The 21,051-nt window shown below is 40.0% G+C and overlaps 1 protein-coding gene across 1 annotated transcript in view; it reads right to left on the bottom strand.

Annotated features, from left to right (window-relative positions):
* Positions 1-21,051, bottom strand: part of Slc9a9 (solute carrier family 9 member A9) — a 549,909-nt gene that overhangs the window by 406,158 nt on the left and 122,700 nt on the right. Inside the window, exon 6 of the mRNA XM_036193912.1 lies at positions 1,760-1,875. Coding sequence (XP_036049805.1) covers positions 1,760-1,875 — 116 coding nt within the window. The remainder of the gene's footprint in view (positions 1-1,759; positions 1,876-21,051) is intronic.

Below are 21,051 nucleotides of genomic sequence, written 5' to 3'. Positions count from 1 at the left end.
ACATAAACAGTTCCACAGAACAACCCCAGGCAAGGTCACTCTGAGCAGGATGGAGCAGGACGAAAACAAGAACTACATAATCATCTCTAACCATAAATAATGAGCATTATCCAAATCGACACTGACAGAACACTGCCTATTCTAACCATGAAGAGGAAAATGGCTTCTTTACCATTTATAGATGTAGGCTTAGTCTGGTCTCAACTCTTTTAAAAGAAGACTTAACTAAATGGATAAGCATGGAATTACTCTTACTTCTCGACACATCCAGAGCAAAAGCCTGACTCCCTAAATATCACAAGTGGGAACCCAAGCCTCATGACAAGTCCTTTTCTTCTTACACCCTCTGAGATATCATATGGTTTCTATTGTCTTAGTCAGGGGTATTATTGCTGTGGTGAAACACCATGACCAAAACAACTTGGGGAGGAAAGAGTTTATTTGGCTTACACTTCCACATCACTGTTCATCATTGAAGGGAGTCAAGACAGGAACTCAAATAGGGCAGGAACCTGGAGGCAGGAGCTGATGCAGGGAGCATGAAGGAGTGCTGCTTATTGGCTTGCTCCTCATGGCTTACTCAGTCTGTTTTGTTCTAGAACCTAGGACCACCAGCCAAGGGGCAGCTCCACCAACAATGGGCTGAGCCCTTCCCCATCAAACACTAATTAAGAAAATGTCCTATAGGCTTGCCTGCCTATAGCCCAATCTTATGGAAGCAATTTTTTTTTCAATTGAGACTGCCTCCTCTCTGATGACTCCAGCTTGTGTTGGGTTGACACCCACAGTGAGCATTCTCTTTCATTATATCCTATAAGGAACCCATTTCCTTCCTCTAGTACATTCTGGAAGTCTTTGCTAGAGTGGCGATTCACAAATGTGATAGATTACACTAACAGCTGAATCACCAGTCACCATTTTCCTTCTGATGTGATGTCCCCAGCATCATTTTTAAGGTAATCCTGATAGAAAAGGGTTGAACCTGATTCTGATTAAGCCTCTAGCTTTAACCATTTAAGAAACATTGGGGGCATGGGGACATTGCAACTAATTATGTGTCATCTTTGGATATGTTTTGTAAAAACCACTAACAAACCAATAATAACAATAACAAGTGAACTGAGAATATTTAAACAGTGACTAGAGGTTTCATGTTATTAAATCATGGTCACGAATAGTTGTAGGCTTTATAATGGCAACAACGGTCACTTTCATGGTATTTGCATACCAAAATATGATACTTGAAATCCACTTTAATGTGATACCATCATAATAAACAAGAGTGGATGGAAAACATGTGCTCATATTTGGCTAATAAAGGGTAGGTGCCAATTATCTTTAATCTGCTCCCTATCCTTGACGTGTTTAAAAAGTTCCACAACAAATAATTTTAAAAGAATCTTTAAACTATTTAATTTAACAGATAAGTTTTGAAAGAAGATGCGTTGAATAGAGATAAACTCAAGGACAGCAGCTTAGAAAGGCTCTAAGTTTGAGAGAAAGCAACATTGGCTTTGCAGTGTCCCTTCCGCTATGGAGATTGCTTGCTGACCAATTTCTTGGGAGCTGTCTGATCTCACCTATTTCTTTTTCCCTTTCTTTCTTGACTTTTTTATTTAATTCACTTGCAGATGTGTCAACAGCCTGTGATGAGGAATGAAGAATTATTACCAGGGAGACTAGATGACTGCCTGTGGAGAAACCACCAATTTAAATGTTTGATTCTACAAAGAAAGAAATGCATTATTTGAACAGTTACCTGGATCTGTAGCAGACATCAGTGAGCCAAAAAATAAACAGTCAGTGAAATGGAAGTCTCCACTCTTCAGCTGGCCAGCATGCACCATGGCCTTCACAAAGCCATACATAATTAACCTGTAGAAGAGAAACAGAAGACCTTTAAACATCAAACTGGATCCTGGGTAAATCCATGCTACCTCAGAGAACATTCTAATGAGCTTTCTTCATATGTACTATGCAGAAAGCACCAATCCTACCAACTCATGGCCACTGTGATCTCTCAGCTCTGAACAGTATGTTCACTAAATATCACAATCCATTCAATTAGCAAATGACAATGGAGCATTTGATAGCATATACCATGGAAAATAAGGTAAACTTCAAAGATGTAAAAAATTGTCAAACATGGTCCAGCAAATCATGCCTACAGCTATAAGAGCTGTGTTGATGTCTGAAAGGGGATTTCTTTCCAGTTTTTCTTGTTTTATCTGCTAGGGGTGTCTGCTGTGGTGAGAAGTCAGCTGCGGCTTGCAGCCACACCACAGCCAAGCAGCCCCTTTCCCAGATGTGCCTCACTTGCTCCTGGTGTCAGGACAGTCCCACTTTGGGTGGAGAAGCACCTGTCAGGTAAGAGCACACCAGCTTCAACAGCATTGAAGACAACCCTGAAATGACTACATATTTGGTCTTGCAAGGAAGGACGCTCTTTAATGAAGATTTAAAGGATAAGTTAATATCTCTACAACACGGAATTCAATATCTCTGGGTAATAATTTGCCATCCTGTGGTTTTAAAAGAAAGCCAGTCCCAGAAGCTGTGAGGTTAGGAAATGAAAATCCCAGTACCAGGGGTAGACTACCTCCCTAGAGCCCCACAAAGGGAATAGCAATACAGGCTCCTACCACTGTTGCCGGTTGCCCACCCGAACTAGATGCCACATCCTTTGGTTGCAGAACACAGAGAAGTCAAGCTGGAACTGAGAGGGAAGCTTGCTGTCTCCCAGCTAGTTCTCACAGTGCTGGGACGGCCTATCTACTGCTGTCATCAACATTCTTAGCCATGCACCCCGCAGGCTACAGTAGTGACCTCCCAAGCAAGACGTGTACTGTGGATATCACACTGTATAAATAAAGTTCTGACTGGCCAGTGGCCAGGCAGGAAGTATAGACGGGACAAGAGAGAAGAGAATTCTGGGAAGTAGAAGGTTGGAGGGAGACACTGTCAGCCGCCGCCATGAGAAGCAACATGTAAAGACACTGGTAAGCCACAAGCCATGTGGCAAAGTATAGACTAACAGAAATGGGTTAATTTAAGATAGAAGAAGTAGATGACAAGAAGCCTGCCACAGCCAAACAGTTTGTAAACAATGTAAGTTTCTGTGTGTTTACTTGGTTGGTTCTGAGCGTCTATGGGCCTGGCGGGTGAGAGAGATTTGTCCTGACTGGGCCAGGCAGGAAAACTCTAACTACAGACGTGCCCACCGGTGAGAGAGTTGTGTGACTCCTGAGGGGGTAACCCATTATTTTCTGGTTGAATTTGGGGCCTACTTCACTGGAGGGAATTCACATCTGGTACTCTAAACCTGGTCAAAAGCCTGTACTGAGTCATGGCGCAGCTGAGAGTACGCTGCACGAGATAGCATTACTATCGTGGAAAACCCAAAGCGATTCTCTAGGTAAAACCAGAAAAGACATGGGCTAAGTTGCCCAAGATCCTGTAAATATCACATCACTCATGATCCTTCTATAAGTAACCTTAATTAAGCTATTTACCCAAACAAAAAAATCTAAAATAAAATGAAGAAATGCAAGCACAAAGGTACTAGCTGAGAAGGGGGGAGCTCTGCTGGAGAAGGAGGAGAGCCAGAGAGGGCATGGGGGGGGGGGGTGTGATACGACCAAAATACATCACACACGCCTATGAAATATCATTACGACCACTATTATATTTAATTAACATATGCTAATGAAAACTTCATGGTTTTTATTTATTTATTTAAAGGATTGATTTTTTTGCTTAACCCCTAAGAGAGAAAATACAGAGATTGGTGAATTGACCCTCAGTACCAATATAATCTAAAATCAGTAATAGTCCTTAGAAACTGCAGCCCATCCATTCTCTAGGCAGATGTTGAAATACTTATATATACCTGCGGTTTAGTTTTTTTTTTTTTTAAATGTGCTAAGGTTTTGAGCATGGTTAATAAATGGCTAAATATCAATTATTAGAACTTAATGATTTCCACAGTGATACAAACACTTTCGATTCTGTTATGCTATATGATTCAGGATATGTATTATTAAAACTGTCTAACCTTCGGTACCTTGATTCATCAGATAGGGTAACAATAATAGAGGGTGAATCAAACAAGCAACACCTGGTGTCCAGTGCCCTTATCCCTCTAAGGGAGCTGCTTCCTACTGCTCTGAGAAGCTGGACATGGGAAATATGTGTTTACACTTTCTGTCTCTTCACGTGCTTTAATTAACTTAATCTGCAGTCGATCCTATAAGGTCAACAGTATTTACACAGTGTGATGCAGTAACCTATTTAACATGGCAAATTAAGCAGGATGCTAGGGCTTGAATTGAGACAGCCTGGTTCCAGTGCTGGAGATTTTAGCCACCATAATGTGTTACCTGAAGAATGGCTTTTTATTTTCCACTATACTAATAAGCAGTATCATGCAATGGACTCTTAGCTATGCCATGAAGTAATCACTCTAGACAGTCCAAGGGGCAGTATTGAAATATCCTTAAAAACTTGAGGCTGACACCATCCTTTGCATTGAACTTACTGAGTGGATCCACAGTAAACTGGAGATGAGATACCCAACATGGCTCTGCAGAGCATGGATTCTAGGAGAGCAACTGAATCTTAACCAGACTGAATGTACTCAATATTAGCAGATACTGTTCTATTAAGGTATGACCATAGGGGCTGCAAAGAGGCTAGTCCAAGGATCTCAGTCTGTGTAACTTCCCCAGGGCCCACAAACTGGCCACCAAATACAAAATCTCCCACCAGATCCCAGGAAGCTTCATCGAGCTCATTTTCTTGTTGTTCAATATATATTTTTATTTCACACCTACTATATCAGGTCCTCTACTAAGAATGAATGTGCCTTTATTGACCATATGGTTTAGTAGGACAGATAAAAATGAAAGTAAACGCAAATGTAAATAGTATCTGTTACCAACATCATTCCCTTGCTGGGAATCTGCAAGTATGGATAGCCCTGTGACGTTTTGGACAATTACAACCTGGATAGAGGAATGATCTTCATTATATTTCCTTTTCACACCCCAGTTTCATGAAGGTCCTTTCCCTCTTGAACTGTACTTCAGACACCGAGCACCACCAGGTTACAGAATCACAGTAAACATTATGAACAATGATCATATCCATAAGTTCTGGATCTACTAGTTAATATTATGGAAGAAGAAACTCTGAGTTGAAATATACTTATGGTATATTGTTCAGAAGCCATTAATTTGGAAAAGAGAAAACAACACACATACCTGCTGCCTATGCTGAGTGAAGCTAAGAGGAAGCTAGAAGCCATGTTTGTACACTTGCCATAGACAAAACTGATGTCCTTATATAAGTCAATATGGCAATTCACCGTAACAGTACTGTCAGGGTAGTCTGTAGTTCATCCATTTTTTCTATGGATTAATACCAATAAATTAATCAAATCTGTTCTGAAACATATATATTTAGTTTTTTTTCAGATCACAAGTATTTATTAGAGCAGCAGTTCAAAGAACAGTTATACAGCATATAAGACTGGCCAGTATTCAACCATTAAAATTATATACAAGAATATGTTGGATACAGAAAATTTATTATCAAAATTTAATAAATAATAAATTTAAAATTTTTGAAGTTGAGTAAATGTAGACATAAGTTCAAGCAGAAAAAAAAAAAAAAAACTATAAGCACACATCCTGGCTAGGCTTTGTTGACTTCACACAGGCCAGGGTCATCTGAGAAGAGGATACATGTTTGCATCAGATGGGCTTGTAAGCAAGTCTATGGGGGAATTTTCTTGATTAGTAATTGGTGTAGGGATCCCAACTACTACTATTAGTGGTGCCACCCCTGGTCAGACAGTCCCTGCTAGTATAAGGAAGCAAACTGAGCAAGGCATGGGGATAAGTCAGTAAACCGCATTCCTCCATGGTCTCTGCTTCAGTTCCTGTCTCCAGGTCCCTGCTCTGACTTCCCTCAACAACGGGCTATGACATGGAAGTAGAAGCCAGATAAACCCTTTTTTTCTATCATGGTTGGTTCTTATGTCAACTTGTCACAAATTAAAATCCCCTGAGTAGGGATCCTCTCCTGAGGAATTGCCTTGACTGATGTGCAACGGCCCGCCCTGACTGTGGGCAGCACCTTTAACTCCTTATCTGGGTAGCTAAAAGGAAGGTCATCTTTCGCTGGCACAGCCTTCCATCACACCAGTGAGTTGATTTGTCCCACTACTGCTACCACTGCTAAAACCTGAGTTTCCAAGCTTTCATTTTGGTTTAGGGACCAGTGGCTGTCCATGTATTTTCCAGGCCTCTAGCACTGTAATGGCACTACTAGGGCCCCAGCCTTGAGGACTGAGTAACTGCTGGTCATCTCTCCAGTGAGAGCTATTCTGGGACTACTTTGGATGTGGAGGTGACTATCCTCCGCACAGAGCACCAAGTTCTCATAATCTCAGGTGTGATCTGGCTATTGTTATTGGTGAGGCACCAAGGACGCCCTGAGTGTATGAGGTCCTGCATGGACGTATGTTGTTAACACAGGCACAGCCATATCAAGGACCTCAACCCCATGTGAATGACAATGCCTTCCCCAGACAAGACCCAGAGAGAACTGGCAAAGCCTTCCTTGGGGTTCTGAGTGTGGGTATTGATAGCGTGTGCAGAAAATGTCCACCACAGTTTTTTCACCCAGGGTATTTGCAGCCTGAAGCTGCTCCATGCTATGCTTCTGGGTGCCCAGACCACCTGATCCCAGCTTTCTGTTCCTGTGTCCATCTGCTTGTCTTTTCTTTACTCCCTCCTTGCCCCAGTAAGACCTAAGTCACCACATCCCATACCCAAATCCCCCTACATCTCACTCCTACATCTCCCAAAGTTGCTTTTGGTCATGGTCTTTAACACAGCAACAGAAAGCTAACTAGAACAGCATAGGATCCATTATTACTGTTAATAGCAGTTACGTAAAAGGAATTAAATGTGAACTTTTCTTCTGCTTTATTGCATTTTTCTAATTCTTTTAAAATAATAGCCATGGTAGAAACAAACAATAATGCACATTAGTGAGCTCTATTACAGACAATAGATAGTCATTGTGCTATTTAATCCTCACAGTCCTCTGAGGAAGGCGTTGTAATTATCCCCTTCACAAATGAGACAATCAAGAGTCACAGAGGTTAAGTAGTCACACAGTGAGCTTCCGTTGAGTTGAATCTGGGTGGACAGACACAGAAGCTTAGCGCAGAGCATAGCTTTGCATTGCTTTGGAATACTTGTGAGATCAGTGTGTGGGTGGGGATCCACATACATTTGCTTTAAAAATATAAATTAATAATCAACTCCAGATGAACCACTAGACAAGAGTAATTATAATCATAGTTACTTCCTTGAATTAACATAATAAATAAATAAAGTGATAAACAAATAAGTAAAGCAGTGCAAAAAGGAAATCTCCAAAAAACTGAACCCAGCACAGTATGAGCTTATTTCGGTCATTTTCCCTCAAACTGTTCTAACAATATCACTATCACTGCTAACTGTAACAAGTTATTCTTATTCTGCTCTCCATATATTGGCACACTGTTGTCATTGCTACATTGTTATTAATATGACAATTAGGTGTGGTTATATTAACTGGGAGGCTAAAAAATGAAGTCATTAGCAGCCATCTATTTTCACAGAGTGTTGTTTCCATCAGCACTTCATAGAAACCCATCTAGGTGTCTCGGAATGGCAAACCAGAGACAGAGGTCACCAGGGCTTACTGACGTCAGATGCCTCCCGAGTGAGGGGTGGACAATGGCAGGGGCTGCTGCATCAAAAGCACAGCTGTGGATAACACGGATTTTAACTTGGGCTTTCACAGAAACATGCTGTCCATTTTGTGCTAGTCTTTGGAGAGTGGAGCACAGCTGCAATGGAGACCACAGGGTTGGGAATCTGCAAAAGTCACCAGAGTAACAAGATGGCAGTATGTCACTTGCTCTACTGGAGGGCACTGGGCAAGAGAATTTTGGGGAAAAGTATGCCCAACATACTTTACTGAGTGTTCATGATGCGTGTGCTAATTTTAAATTTCTTCATCTTGTCTCACACTCTCTAAACTACACACCTAAAGGCATGCTGAGAAAATGTTTCAAAACAAAAAGTTCCAGAGCATCCAGCTGCTTGGGTAATTTCAAAATATGTCATTTTAATCTCTGTGTTTTAAAAATTTTTTCTCTTTCCTCCTTTTCTTTTCAAAAGAATAACCATCACTAAGCTATTTCTGTATCACCAAGAAAGGATGATTTTTGCATTGAACTCTTAATGGCTGAGCGAGGGGAGCATGGGTTATTTCCATTAACACCCTGAATGATCACACATCTGCCTGAGCACAAGAAACAGACAACTATATAAAATTCACTCACTAGTGAGGCAATCTGGGACCCACAGGTCCCAGTATCAATATGCACCCAACTTTCTGATAAATTTTAAAGATTTATTTATAATTATGTGTATATGTACCAGGTTTTCTTTTTTGGAGGCCTCAACCAGTTCCCAAATCATGACATGGAGATTTATTATTAGTTTTGAATGATCAGCCTAGCTTAGTCTTATTTCTGGCTAGCTCTTAAATGAACCTGTTCCTCTATATCTACCTTTTGCCTTGGGGCTTTTTACATTTCTTTCTATATGTCCTACTCTGTGTCTGCTGGATGGTGGCTGCCTGGCTGGCCCCAGATGTTTCCCTCTCTTTCTCCCTTCTTCTCTCCTTCTTCTTCTCTTCTCTCATTCTTCTCTCCTCTTTATTCTCTTTACCCACCAGTCCCAGCTATCCCTCCTCTGCCTAGCTAATGGCTGTTCAGTTTTTTATTCAACCAATCAGGTGCCTTAGGCAGGCAAGGTGAAACAAATGCAACACATGTTTACATAATTAAACACACCCTTACATCATTAAACAAATGCCACACACATTTACACAGATAATATTCTGCAGCATAAACTAATGTAACACATCTTTACATAGTTAAAATAATATCCTACAACATGTTTCTGTGTGAGTATGTACACATGAGTGCAGGGACATGTTGAGTCCAGAAGAAAATGTTGAGCCCCATGTATCTAGAGTTACAGGCAGTTGGGAGTCACTCAATATGGGGCCTGGGAACCAAACTCAGGTTGTCTGGAAAAAACAGTGCCCACTCCAAAGACTTAGGCTGTCTCTTCAGCCCATGGATTTCTTAACTCCTAATGTTTCCCTTTGAATTTGAATTCTTCCTATTTATTTGTTTATGTGCTATAGATGGTTTCAGTATCACAACTTTGTTTTTACTGGGGTATACATTCAATAGTAATGCCCCACTGGAAAAAACACAAGTCCTTAGTGCCATGTTGCATGGGATTGGGTCTTTTAGCCAATTTCATTCATTTTGTCAATCAGGAATTCATTAATCTGAACACTAAATTTCTTCATTCAACAAAAGTGACAGGCTGTTGGGTGTTGTGGGATGTTCTGTATGTCAAATGTGTTGCTCTGATTGGTTAAAATAAATAAAGTGCTAATTGGTCAGCAGCCAGGCAGGAAGGATAGGGAAGGCGGGACAAGGAGGAGGAGAATCGTGGGAAGTGGAAGACTGGGTAGAGAGACACTGCCAGCCACAGCCATGACAAGCAACATGTAAGCCACAAGCCACGTGGCAAAGTATAGATTACTAGAAATGGGTTAATTTAAGATACAAGAAGTAGATAACAAGAAGCCTGCCATGGCCATACAGCTTATAAGCAATATAAGTCCTTGTGTGCTTACTTGGTTTGTTCTGAGTGTCTATGGGCCTGGCGGGTGAGAGTTTCCACCTAAAACTTGACAAATAAGATTCTAAAATGGAGCTAAAAACAGCTTCCTAGTTGTCTCTCTCAAGTTAGCAGCAGCCTGCCGGTTTGAGCTACTATGGCGGGTTCCTGGTGTGTGCATCAGACCTGCAGTGTGGCGGGAATGAGGAGTCTACAAGCAGCACTTTAGTCTGCTGGGTGGTAGACTTAGTCTTTGCTAGTTAAAAAAAAAAAAGAAAAAAAGAAAAGAAAGGGGTTTCTGGGCTATGCACTGCTTTGATAGAACTGCTTCTGATAGTTGATGGTACACATAGCTGCAGACCCAGAGATGACTGTAAACTGTACCACCTCTGTATTGGGAAGCTGAGGTGTGCAGAGCCAGCAGCCACAGCAGCATTTCAGTATTAAAAAAATGGATATTACACAGAGAATCTGGTTTGTGTTGTCTTTGGGATTTTTAACTGCAGAAAAAGATTTGATCATAAAAGCCATTGAGTTAAACAAATATATAAATTTTAAAGGTACCTTGACTTCAAAATCTGGATATAAGGATATGTTGCTTTGGAAAAGAGTCTCTGCTTTTGTTTCCACAGAAATCCAGAGGCTGTGGATTTGTTCCAGATTAAGACACATCAGGTTTGATCAGCCAAGACCACATGAAAGGTCTCTGATGACACCATGGCTCAGATGATCCAACATCCAGAATGGTTTCAAGGCAACTGGCTGAGAGGTTTACCCTCATGGACTACTCCATAATCCTAAAATTTTCTTTGTGTCCCCATAAGATACAGCACCCCCCACCAGCAGGAAGTAGTAAGAAAAACTATGCCCAATTTCCCAAAATTATCAAGCTGGCTTTAGAGATGGAATTGGTTCACTCCTTCTCTAAACCCAGACATATTTCTAAAAACAAAAAAAAAGTTAAGAGATTCTTGTGTCCCAAATCAGAAGAGCCCTCTGATGTGGGACAGAGAAAAAACAATATTTTTATTTAAATCAGGTTGATTATAAATGCGATCTCTTTCTAAAGAAGAAAAGGGAATATGATATAGATATAAGAGGATAAAAGGGTAGATTAATGAACTTACTTTTAAAGAGCAACAACTTGTTTAAAATGTTTTACATTGGTATAGATTTTAGTCTATTGATACAAACTTAAAGTTAATTTTGTTATACTGTATATATATTTCTACTCTTGTTTGAGATATTATGTTTATGCAACTCATTTAGATTGTAATGGATAATTAAGAAATACAGATCAATTAGTCTTCTATGATAGTCAAACTTATAGTCATGTTAAGTTTTCTAGATATACATAGATATATTTCAGATAGACAGGTAATCTTCAAACACTTCAAAGGTCTACAGAATGTGGCATTTAAAATATTTTTAAAATTTAGACTTTCTGGACAGTGAAACATATCTGCTCCTGGCAGCTCCGATTTATTTCAGAGAGGAGGGTGGGCATTGAAGATACTTCATATGGAGTTTATTTTCACCTTGGCAAAAATAGCCATTTGGGCAAGAAACTGTTCTTGCCTGGACTGCTTGATCAACTGGACATGTAGGACCCATAGAAAGGTGACTACTGAACTTTGCTTGACAAAATGGTCCTTCAGGTTTCTGCTTCACAGAGGAAATTACCAGACGTTCTACAGGTCACTGAGAAAAGTGACCAAGAGACTCTAGCCCTGTGGGCTGAAGACAAATGCCCCAACTTTACAAAGGAACGTTAGGTGACTGTCCAGGCTGCCAGCTGTCACTGTCTACCCTACAAGACTCCAGAAAGTTGCTTGCATCCTTCTCCTGGTTCTCAGGTAATAGTATATCCTTTTGAGGTCTTCGATGTGGTTGAAGACTAGATAGTTATAATTTTCTCAGTTATGATAAAAGATAAGTTAGATATAAAACCTTAGACTCACAAATATAAGATAGATAGGATATCTTCTTTAATGTTGTAAATGTAATTCTTGCTTGATAATTGTTTTTTATCTTAAATTTTATTATATAAAAGTTTAAACCTTGCTTTTTGAAAAAAGAAAAGGGGAAGTGCTGTGGGATGTTCTGTATGTCAAATGTGTTGCTCTGATTGGTTAAAATAAATAAAGTGCGGATTGGCCAGTAGCCAGGCAGGAAGGATAGGGTAGGCGGGACAAGGAGGAGGAGAATTTTGGGAAGTGGAAGGCTGGGTAGAGAGACACTGCCAGCCGCCGCCATGACAAGCAACATGTAAAGACACCAGTAAGCCACAAGCCACATGGAAAAGTATAGATTAATAGAAATGGGTTAATTTAAGATACAAGAAGTAGATAACAAGAAGCCTTCCGTGGCCATACAGTTTATAAATAATATAAGTTTCTGTGTGCTTACTTGGTTGGTTCTGAGCATCTATGGGCCTGGCGGGTGAGAAAGATTTGTCCTGATTGTGGGCCAGGCAAGAAAACTCCAACTACAGTTGGGTGTCTGAAATAGATCAGTAGGGGGGTTGCTTAGAAATCAGACCTGAGGATGGATACTTGAGGTGCATTAGTCTAGTCTTGGATATAGATAAAAGTCTAGAAAGAACATGCAGTAGAAGAAGGTCCATTGCTGAGGCCTGGGGACACTGTCACTTCAAGAAAGTTAAAGGACGATGAAGAAAACAGAGAGGCCAGGAATCTGTCTCCAGAGATGTGAGTGCCACAGGCATCAAAAGGAGGAGATGTTCTAATAAGGTCAGAGAAGTTGGGCAGTGTCAAGAGGACCAATTAATTTAGGGCCATTAGAGTGTAAAGTGAGATCATAATGAGCAGAAGAGAATCTGGAAAAAGAAGAAATTGAGACAAGCAGCTCTTAGGCATCTGACTAGAGGGAACTCAAGTCTTTCTCCAGACAGAGATTGAGGGATGGGGGGGGGGGGGTGAGATGGGTGGGATGGGGGGTGGGATGGGGGGGGGGGGGGGGGGGACTTGAATCAATTTCAGATCAGTGAGATGTTAGGAAGCTGCTTATGTCTTAATGGGTCTCAAAAAGAAGAGTTTGAAAACACAATTTTACTTCATTATGATTAGGAGCTTAAAATGGCAAAGGGAAATCTGGATGGCAGGATTATATTTTGAGTGTCTGTGGCTCTTGTGGTTATCAAATTCATAATCTCCTCCTCCCCTCTTGTTACTGTTTCTCATATTCCATGGCCTTAGTAAGCATTTACTTTCATAAAAGTCTCTGCTGAATCCTGTGAAAAATACAAAACTATTCCAATACATGATTTCTACCCTTAGGAAGGGAGAAGTCACCTGAATCAGGAGAATTTATAAAGGAAAGTGTTGTGTCTGTGAGAGGTCCAGTTAACAGAAATGTTTGGCTTTGGGGACTTTGAGGGCTCTGGGCAGGTTTTGAGAGTCAGCTGACACATCTGTGGAACCTGAATGATGCATCCAGATAATGATCCTGTTCATAGAGCTCCAACGCTATGTGGGCTTCCCAACTTCTGATTGCTTTTCTGAACTGTAAATCCTGTTTCATTCAAGGCAGTTTCTTGACATAGGAAAACAAACAAAAAAAACAACCTCATGGATAAACAAGGAAAACCCAACCTTTGGTAATCTTAGAGCCATCATCATTTGCTACTTACTACTGGGACATGAGATAGGCCTGTCCTGTGTTGAGTTCCATTTACAAATTCTTTTTATTATTTCTTTAATTAAAATATAATTACATCATATCTTCACTCCTACTGCTACCCCTCCTTACCCCCTACCTCCCAGCTCATGGCCTCTCTTTAACAATTGTTACAGATACATGTAAATGAACAAGCATATAAATATAGCCTTCTGGATCCATTTAGTATTGCCTGAATGTTTATGCTTTTAAAGCTAGCCATTTTGGTATTGGATAACCAATCAGGAGGCTCATTCCTAGGACAGACTAATTCTCCCTCTCTCAGCAATTAACTACTTGTAACTCTTCATCTAAAGGTAAGGATGTGTGGGATTTCCCCCTCATCAACATAATGTTGTCAACTGGTGTTGGAATTGTTCAGGTCTTGTGTAGCCAGCCATGTTGTTGGAGATTGATGAGTGTAGCTCCCCTGTCATAGAAGGTACAATCTCATATTAGATCCCTTGGTCCTCTAGATCTTACCATCTTTCCACCCCCAACCACTTCCAGAAATGTTCCCTAAGTCTCGGGTGTAGTAACATTTTTGTAGATGTATTAGTTGGAGGTGAGCATCCATAAAGTGTTACTAAGCATTTTTACTATTTGTGGTTTTCTGCAATGGTCTCCTGTTGCAGCCAAAAGGCTCTTCGATAAGGTGTGAGATTTACACTGACCTACACTATAAGTGTTTTGAATACAGTTAGGAACAATGCTGGTTTAAGGAAGTGGTAAGTGTAGATTCTCTTCTAAGATCCATGACCTCACTAGCCATATGCAGTTGGCTAGGTTTCCAGTTCCAGATATGATTTTTCTCCTGTTAAGCAGGCCTTATTAAGTTCAATTAGATTTCTGTTGGTTACTGCCAAAATATAAGTGCCACTTATTGCACCATTGGGGACCTCTTGCCATGCTGGTCATAGTTGTGGCTCATACGTGTACACCATTGATAGCATTCCTTCCTTAGCACATCATCTTGTGTTACACTGAAAACTAGCCTTCTGGAAGGAGGCTTTCTTTCTAGTCAGCTCCAGCACACATTATCAGAGCCCAGTGTCTGAAGTGTGTGATGTCTTCAGCAATAGGGACTTACCTTCAATTTCTACAAGGCAACCAAGGGCAGCAGCAATGCCCTATATTATATTGGGAGTTTTGGGAGTCTCTTGAACTCCTCTAGACAGCAATTCACAGGGGGTTTCTCATGCCTGCTACTGGGGGTTTTGTTAGACATTCTATGGCTCTTGGTGGGAGTATTATCATACTACATGATGTAATTTTACTGAAATATGTGTGTGTGTGTGTGTGTGTGTGTGTGTGTGTGTGTGTGTGTGTGTGTGTGTGTGTGTGTGTGTGTGTGTGAGAGAGAGAGAGAGAGAGAGAGAGAGAGAGAGAGAGAGAGAGAGAGGGGTTGGACAGCCACCATGATTCTCATTTTATAAACAGGTAAAACCAATAATTAATATAAATGAAATTTTAAAACATTTCTATTGTTTTTACTATTTAGTATTAAGAAGGCAATTTAACATAGCTGTGCCTTAGTTTCCCAAGTTTTAAAGTCCATCACTAGTCTTTTGTTTCTGGTGGAGACCATCTTATCCTATTTCAGGTTCAGATGTGGTCCAGAAGATGTTCCCTCTGGGCATGGACTGTGGTTGTAGAGTCCTGTGCCTTCCATGGTTTTCTTCTAGCCAGTTCTGTATTTGGCTTCCTGTGAACCTACCACTACCCACCATGATTTTTCAAGAGGGGAAAATACTGCAGATAGCAAGCTGTGATAAAATACATTGTTATTTAATCCTGGATGGGATCCCAGTCTGTGACCTTGAGACCACTGGAAGAAAGACGAATCCATTTTCTTCTTGTCTCTGCTTCCACCCCAGCATCCTCTGGAAGCTTCGCTCATCCTTGCATTTTTATGCTAGTTCCTGCTGCTCCAGAAAATGACACAGTTGCCTGTTGGAGATCAAGACTCCCTTATGTGAAGTGCCTTCAGGTTCTTGGAAGAAATATGATATAAACCCTAACATGAATATGGAATGGGCATAATTGCAACATTGAATGTAGAAGAGAAAAGAAATCTGGTTTAAAAAATGAACTACATACAGGCAGAACCTGACAAGGCATCCTGATTTTATGCTTCTTACATTCCCTGTCTAGCATAGTAGTAGCCATTCAAAAGGAGCTGTGTCCAGCACAGAGCCCACCCACCACCACTCAATGTCAATGACTTCAAATATACCAGTGCAAGGCTGAAAAGAATCCTGAAGACAACACAAATCCAGCCATACACATTAAAGGACCACACGCCCTGGGAAGGGGCATCGTGGTCAGAAGGAAGAAGGCATTAGGTTGCTTAGGATCAGACATGATTATGGGAGAAAGAAGAAAAGAAAGTCACAGCATAGAAATGAAAAATGGCTATCAAAACCAGTGGAAGCAGTAAATGTGTTGTGGATAACATTTTAGCTCAGTGAATTTCTCTAGTAGATTGCCTAATTCAGGGGCTCACAAATTTTGCTATACATTGGAATCATATAAAGGCTATGATAGTGAATATGAATCATTTGAAGGCTATGATACTGGCTGACTTCTGACAAAATAAGGCAGAATTTCTGTAGGTGGGTTCCAGTATCATGTTGTTAAAGTCTGTCCAAGTTTTCTGAGTCATCACTTTTTATGCTCTAATTAAGCCAAATACACAGAACCAGAGGACTAGTGTGGGGTTCAAGATTCTGCATTTCTGATATGGTCCCCAGTGGTATCATTGTTGCTGGCTCCAAGCCACACTAATAAGACACTCTAAAATAGAATATATAGTTCTGGGAGTATATTAATAGTAGTAGATGTACAATTTCTCCTTTCATCACATCTGATGCTGGTCACTGAAAGGTTCTAAGAAGTTAGTAGAATGTGCCAAAATGAATCCTCAATATTTTTACTTTAAATATTGGAAAAACCTCAGAATAAATTCTACCTTTATTAAAGGAACATGTATACACTAATTAACAGAATAGTGTAGGCGGTTTCCTTGTTTTGAGCCCAATTATATCAACTTAGATCATCTGATGTGAAATATGTGTGTGTAAGTGTATCAGTACCTGGTGTGAGATACATACATAAAGCATACATAACTACACACATATTCTCTGATGAATAATGATGGGAAGGCTTTACAGAAAGATCCTTAAAGAGAGGGAGTCAGCAAGACAGCTCTGAGGGCAAAATGCTTGCTTCAAACTCCTGGTCACCTGAATTCAATCCCCAGAACCCAATAAAGGTGAGAAGAAAGAACCAATTCCATGTTGTCTTCTGATTTCCACATGTGTCACGGCATGGATGCCTTCTCACATACACATCACACACACACATACACACACAATAATAATAATAACAATTTTAAAATATGTCTTTAAATAAAATTAAGACATTTACCCAGGCAAAAGCAGAAGAGAGGCTGTGAACAAACCCCTGACCATTGGCCATGACTTTCCACCTTTAAAAGCACATGCATGGCCATCATCCTGTTTGTTTTCGTCCTGCTGGGAGGGGAGAGAATCAACTCCCCCCAATTTCCTTGCACAGATAAGGGACCTGTCACAAAGTGTGCAGAAGTTATCTATCCCTTGGCCTGTGCTCTGCCATCTTTCTCAAAGTGTGAGACTAAAATACTGTTTGGAACCAGCTGTTTAGATTGAGTGTAAGGGGAAACAGCCCAGCAATTTGGTCCAGAATCAGCTCTTGCTGAACTATAGGGATCAAGACCTGGTCAGGCCAGTGACTTAGCTGAAGCCACACTAAAGCCAGCTGGCAGCAGGACCAGGGATGTGATTTTTTACTTCTCCTGAATTCACCTGAACTGGGTATCCATGCCAATCTCCTGAAGCCTTTTTCAGCAAAGGGAAAAAAAAAAGCCTCTGATTTGAATATAATTTGCCTAATACATCATTCATAGGAAAGTTTCCATCTTGTTTCATAGTCTCTAAAGCATATTTATCTTTTCCAGCTGTACCATTTGGAACCCTGAAAAGAACTGCTGGTTGTAACAGAATGTAAATGACAAGAAAATGCAACCCTCTGGATTTTTCCCAATCGGATCGATATCCCAGCAAGCAGTCAGCTGATAAATAATGTAGATGTTTAAAACATATTTAGTTCCAATTAAGATGTTATATTAGTTGCCGTTTAATTGATGGCCTTAAAATATGTTGTCATTATTAATGACAAGATAGAATGAACAATTTATCTTGTGAAAGATGAAAACCAAACATGATTTCTTTGCCCCGATTCCTTTTCAACCATGTCAATGTACTCTTGAAAGATTTTCAATCTAGACTAGGAAGCTTCAAGGAGTCTGTTTTGCTTGTGCTGCGTGTAACACAGCCTGTTACTTGAAATTCCGTTGAGCTTATGAGGTGAACTTCTTTTGTAATAATTCAACTCACTCTTCAGAGTGGACAGATTTCTCAGAGGCTTTGCTTTCATAACAAAATGTATCCACTAATCAAATGTAAAAGGAATCACCGCAATACTTTAAAGGACAACAGCATATAAAATGCCTACTTTTATATTAGAAATGATTCTGTGGTGTATCTGAGCTTTGCCAACATTATTCTTGCTCTCCATGCCCAGCAACCCAAGAATCTTAAAGAAGGTCTATCTGGAGGTTGTTCTCAAATGCCCCTGACATAATATTAAGTAACCAGACTAATGTCAGACCTATATAAGACCAACGGTACTAACTGATCATTGAGGGCATTTTGGACTATCACCCAGTATTATGGTCTATATGCCATCAGATAATAGATATAAGTTACTCTTATCCCTTTACTCCCTGTCCACTACTCCCCAAGCCCCAGCTTGACAACGGCTTTGCACTATTAGGCATTGAGGTGAAATGTTCTACAAGCCTTCATCTAGTCTGAGTTGAGACTTTGGATTTAGGCATAAAAAAGTCTACAGTTGATTTGATTATGCAATCACTCATTTGTTTAGAACAAAGATGCCTGTGATTTAGCAAACCTGATTTGATCCTTACAAGGTAGAACTAAAGAAGATATTGATGTCTTTACTTTGTAAAAAAAAAAAAAAAACAAAGTTTTAAGAGAAAAAAATAAAGAAGTGTTTACATACAATATATTTTGAATTCAGTGCCCAATATTAATTTGTTCAACACTATGTGGCCAGGAGCAGGACACAAAATGAAAAAAAAAAAGAAAAAGGTAATGGACAGTATACTGAGATAACAGAGAAATAACAGAGTGTTAATTAGGAAACCTTGGTCTTTGACCATAGACAGCTACCTATATCTCATTGATTTCCTTGTCATCTAACAAACACTATAATAATCTGTGTGCTTGACCAGGAACTCCTGCTGAATGTTCCAAGCCTTTAGTTCCATTTTTTCCCCAGCTAACACCTTTTCTGGGAAGCACAAAAGACTATTGAGCATTCTCTCTCTCCAGGAAACTATCAGTTGAAAGAAGCTCTATTTTGGAAGCTGCCAAGAGACGTCATTAGGTAGGTGTTTTCTACAAGGAAGCACATGTTTGTGTCTATGCCCATTCTCAAAATTTGCCAAGATCTAACTGGGAAGAGATGACTCTCTCAATTGACTGAATATTGGCTCTTGAGAGTGGGGAGGAGTCTTGTGGCCAACATGAATCAAAATGAGCACTGGTTTTCTCAAAAGCAACCTTTCCAGGAAGTCACAAATAGCTCAGTTAGTTTAGTCAGTCACATAGTAAAAATTCAAGACAGTCAGATTAGTTTGGAGTACTGTGAGAGATAGTAGCTTCCTTCCACAGATGAACAGAAGTAGCCCTTAATGATTCTGCAAACTGGATACTGGGTTATTCTACAAAAATGTACATCTACATTTGGGGGAGCAAAGTGAGGTGATGGGATAAATAACTTCTAAATTGACTTCGAACTTGGAAAGTTTCTATCTTTATAAAAGTCTGAAGAAAAATAAAAGCAAGGAAAGAGAGAGGAAGATAGACAATTCTGTAACTGATAATGTTTTCTAGTATTTAGTTATTTATTAAAGTGAAATAAACACAACCTTCATCAGACTGAAACCCAAGAACAGGCCACTGACTTTGCTAATCAGTATTCTTTTTCCTAACCTAACAGTAGCCTTTCCAAATACTCAGACTGAAATTAGAATGAGAATAGATGAAGAAATGATCTTCATCTATGCTGAATATCTGTCTCCCCAGGAGATGGAGGTAACATTCACACAACATATTTAACTCCTGTGATGGTTAGGATTTTGTTTGTTTGTTTATTGGCAATTACACAAGCTAGATTCATATGGAAAGGGGGAACCACAATGGAGTAAATACCTTCATCAGAGTGACCTGTACTCAAGTCTCTGGGGCATTATTTTGATTAATGATTGATGTGAGAGGGCTCAGGCTACTGTGGGTGGGGCCAACCCTTCATGGGTGATCCCAGGTTTACAACAAAGCAAATGGAGCAAGCCAAGAGGGCAAGCTATTAAATCAGTGTTCCCCTGTGGTCTCTGTTTTAGTTCCTACCTCCAAGTTCCTCCCTCGAGTTCCTGCTTTGGTTTCTTTCAGAGATGGACTGTAAGTTTTAAGAGGCCAGGTAGTGGTGGTGTACACCTTTAATATCTGCCCTTGGGAGGCAGAGGCAGGTGGATCTCTGTGAATTCAAGGCCAGGCTGGTCTACAGAATGAGTTCCAGGACAATCAAGCATACACAGAGAAACCTTGTTTTGAGAAAACAAGAACAACAACAAAAGAGAAATACAGCTTCACCTCCCCAAGTTGCCTTTGGTCATTGTGTCTATCACAACACAGCAACAGAAAGCAAACTAGGAATCTTTTCCCCAAGACTGGGAACCACACAATTTTGCTTTTCCAAATGATCTTGAACACAAAGTCTAGTGATCTTTCTGTCACATTGAACAACAGGGCTCTTTCTGGTTTTGAGGAGAACTCAGGGTCACTTACACATAGGAAATCTCACATTGCTAAGCCAACAAAAAGGCATCAGAGTCCCCCGATGTCATAGTAAAGCTGGGAGGAATGACATCGAAAATTAATGACACATTTTCCAGAGATATTATTGTCAAAGATGCTATTTTCAATTAAATACATTTTCAAAATGTGAGGTTTATACCCAAAAGAATAGGTTTTCTATTTTACAGAATACGGAACCATCACAGTCCACAGCAACTTAGCTAGGTTTGACAGAAGTGTTACCTTTATCTACTTTCAAAAGAGAAATTATGTTTCTACATTTGAACTCAAATGTCAATACATTTAAGAAACAGACACACACACACACACACACACACACACACACACACACAATTGGTCCTCCATATCTCTGGCTTCTATGTTATATTCAACTAATAATGGATAGAAAATATCTGAAAAAAATGTATGTGTGGTGAATACAGACATACTATCTTCCTATCATTATTGCTTAAATAATATAAAAACTATTAGACTAGACAGGCATTTGTGAAAGCTAAGAAGATGAAGCTTCCTCAAAAGATCCCCCATCTGAGCCTGGGAATCATCCTAGATTGGGGCTTCTAACTCCAATAATGATGGGCAAAGGACTGAGGCAAAAGAAA

The sequence above is a fragment of the Onychomys torridus genome, chromosome 7 (genome assembly GCF_903995425.1).
Source record: "Onychomys torridus chromosome 7, mOncTor1.1, whole genome shotgun sequence".
Lineage (NCBI taxonomy): Eukaryota > Metazoa > Chordata > Mammalia > Rodentia > Cricetidae > Onychomys > Onychomys torridus.
The sequence above is the reverse complement of the archived record's forward strand: the minus strand, read 5'-3'. Positions and strand labels throughout refer to the sequence as shown.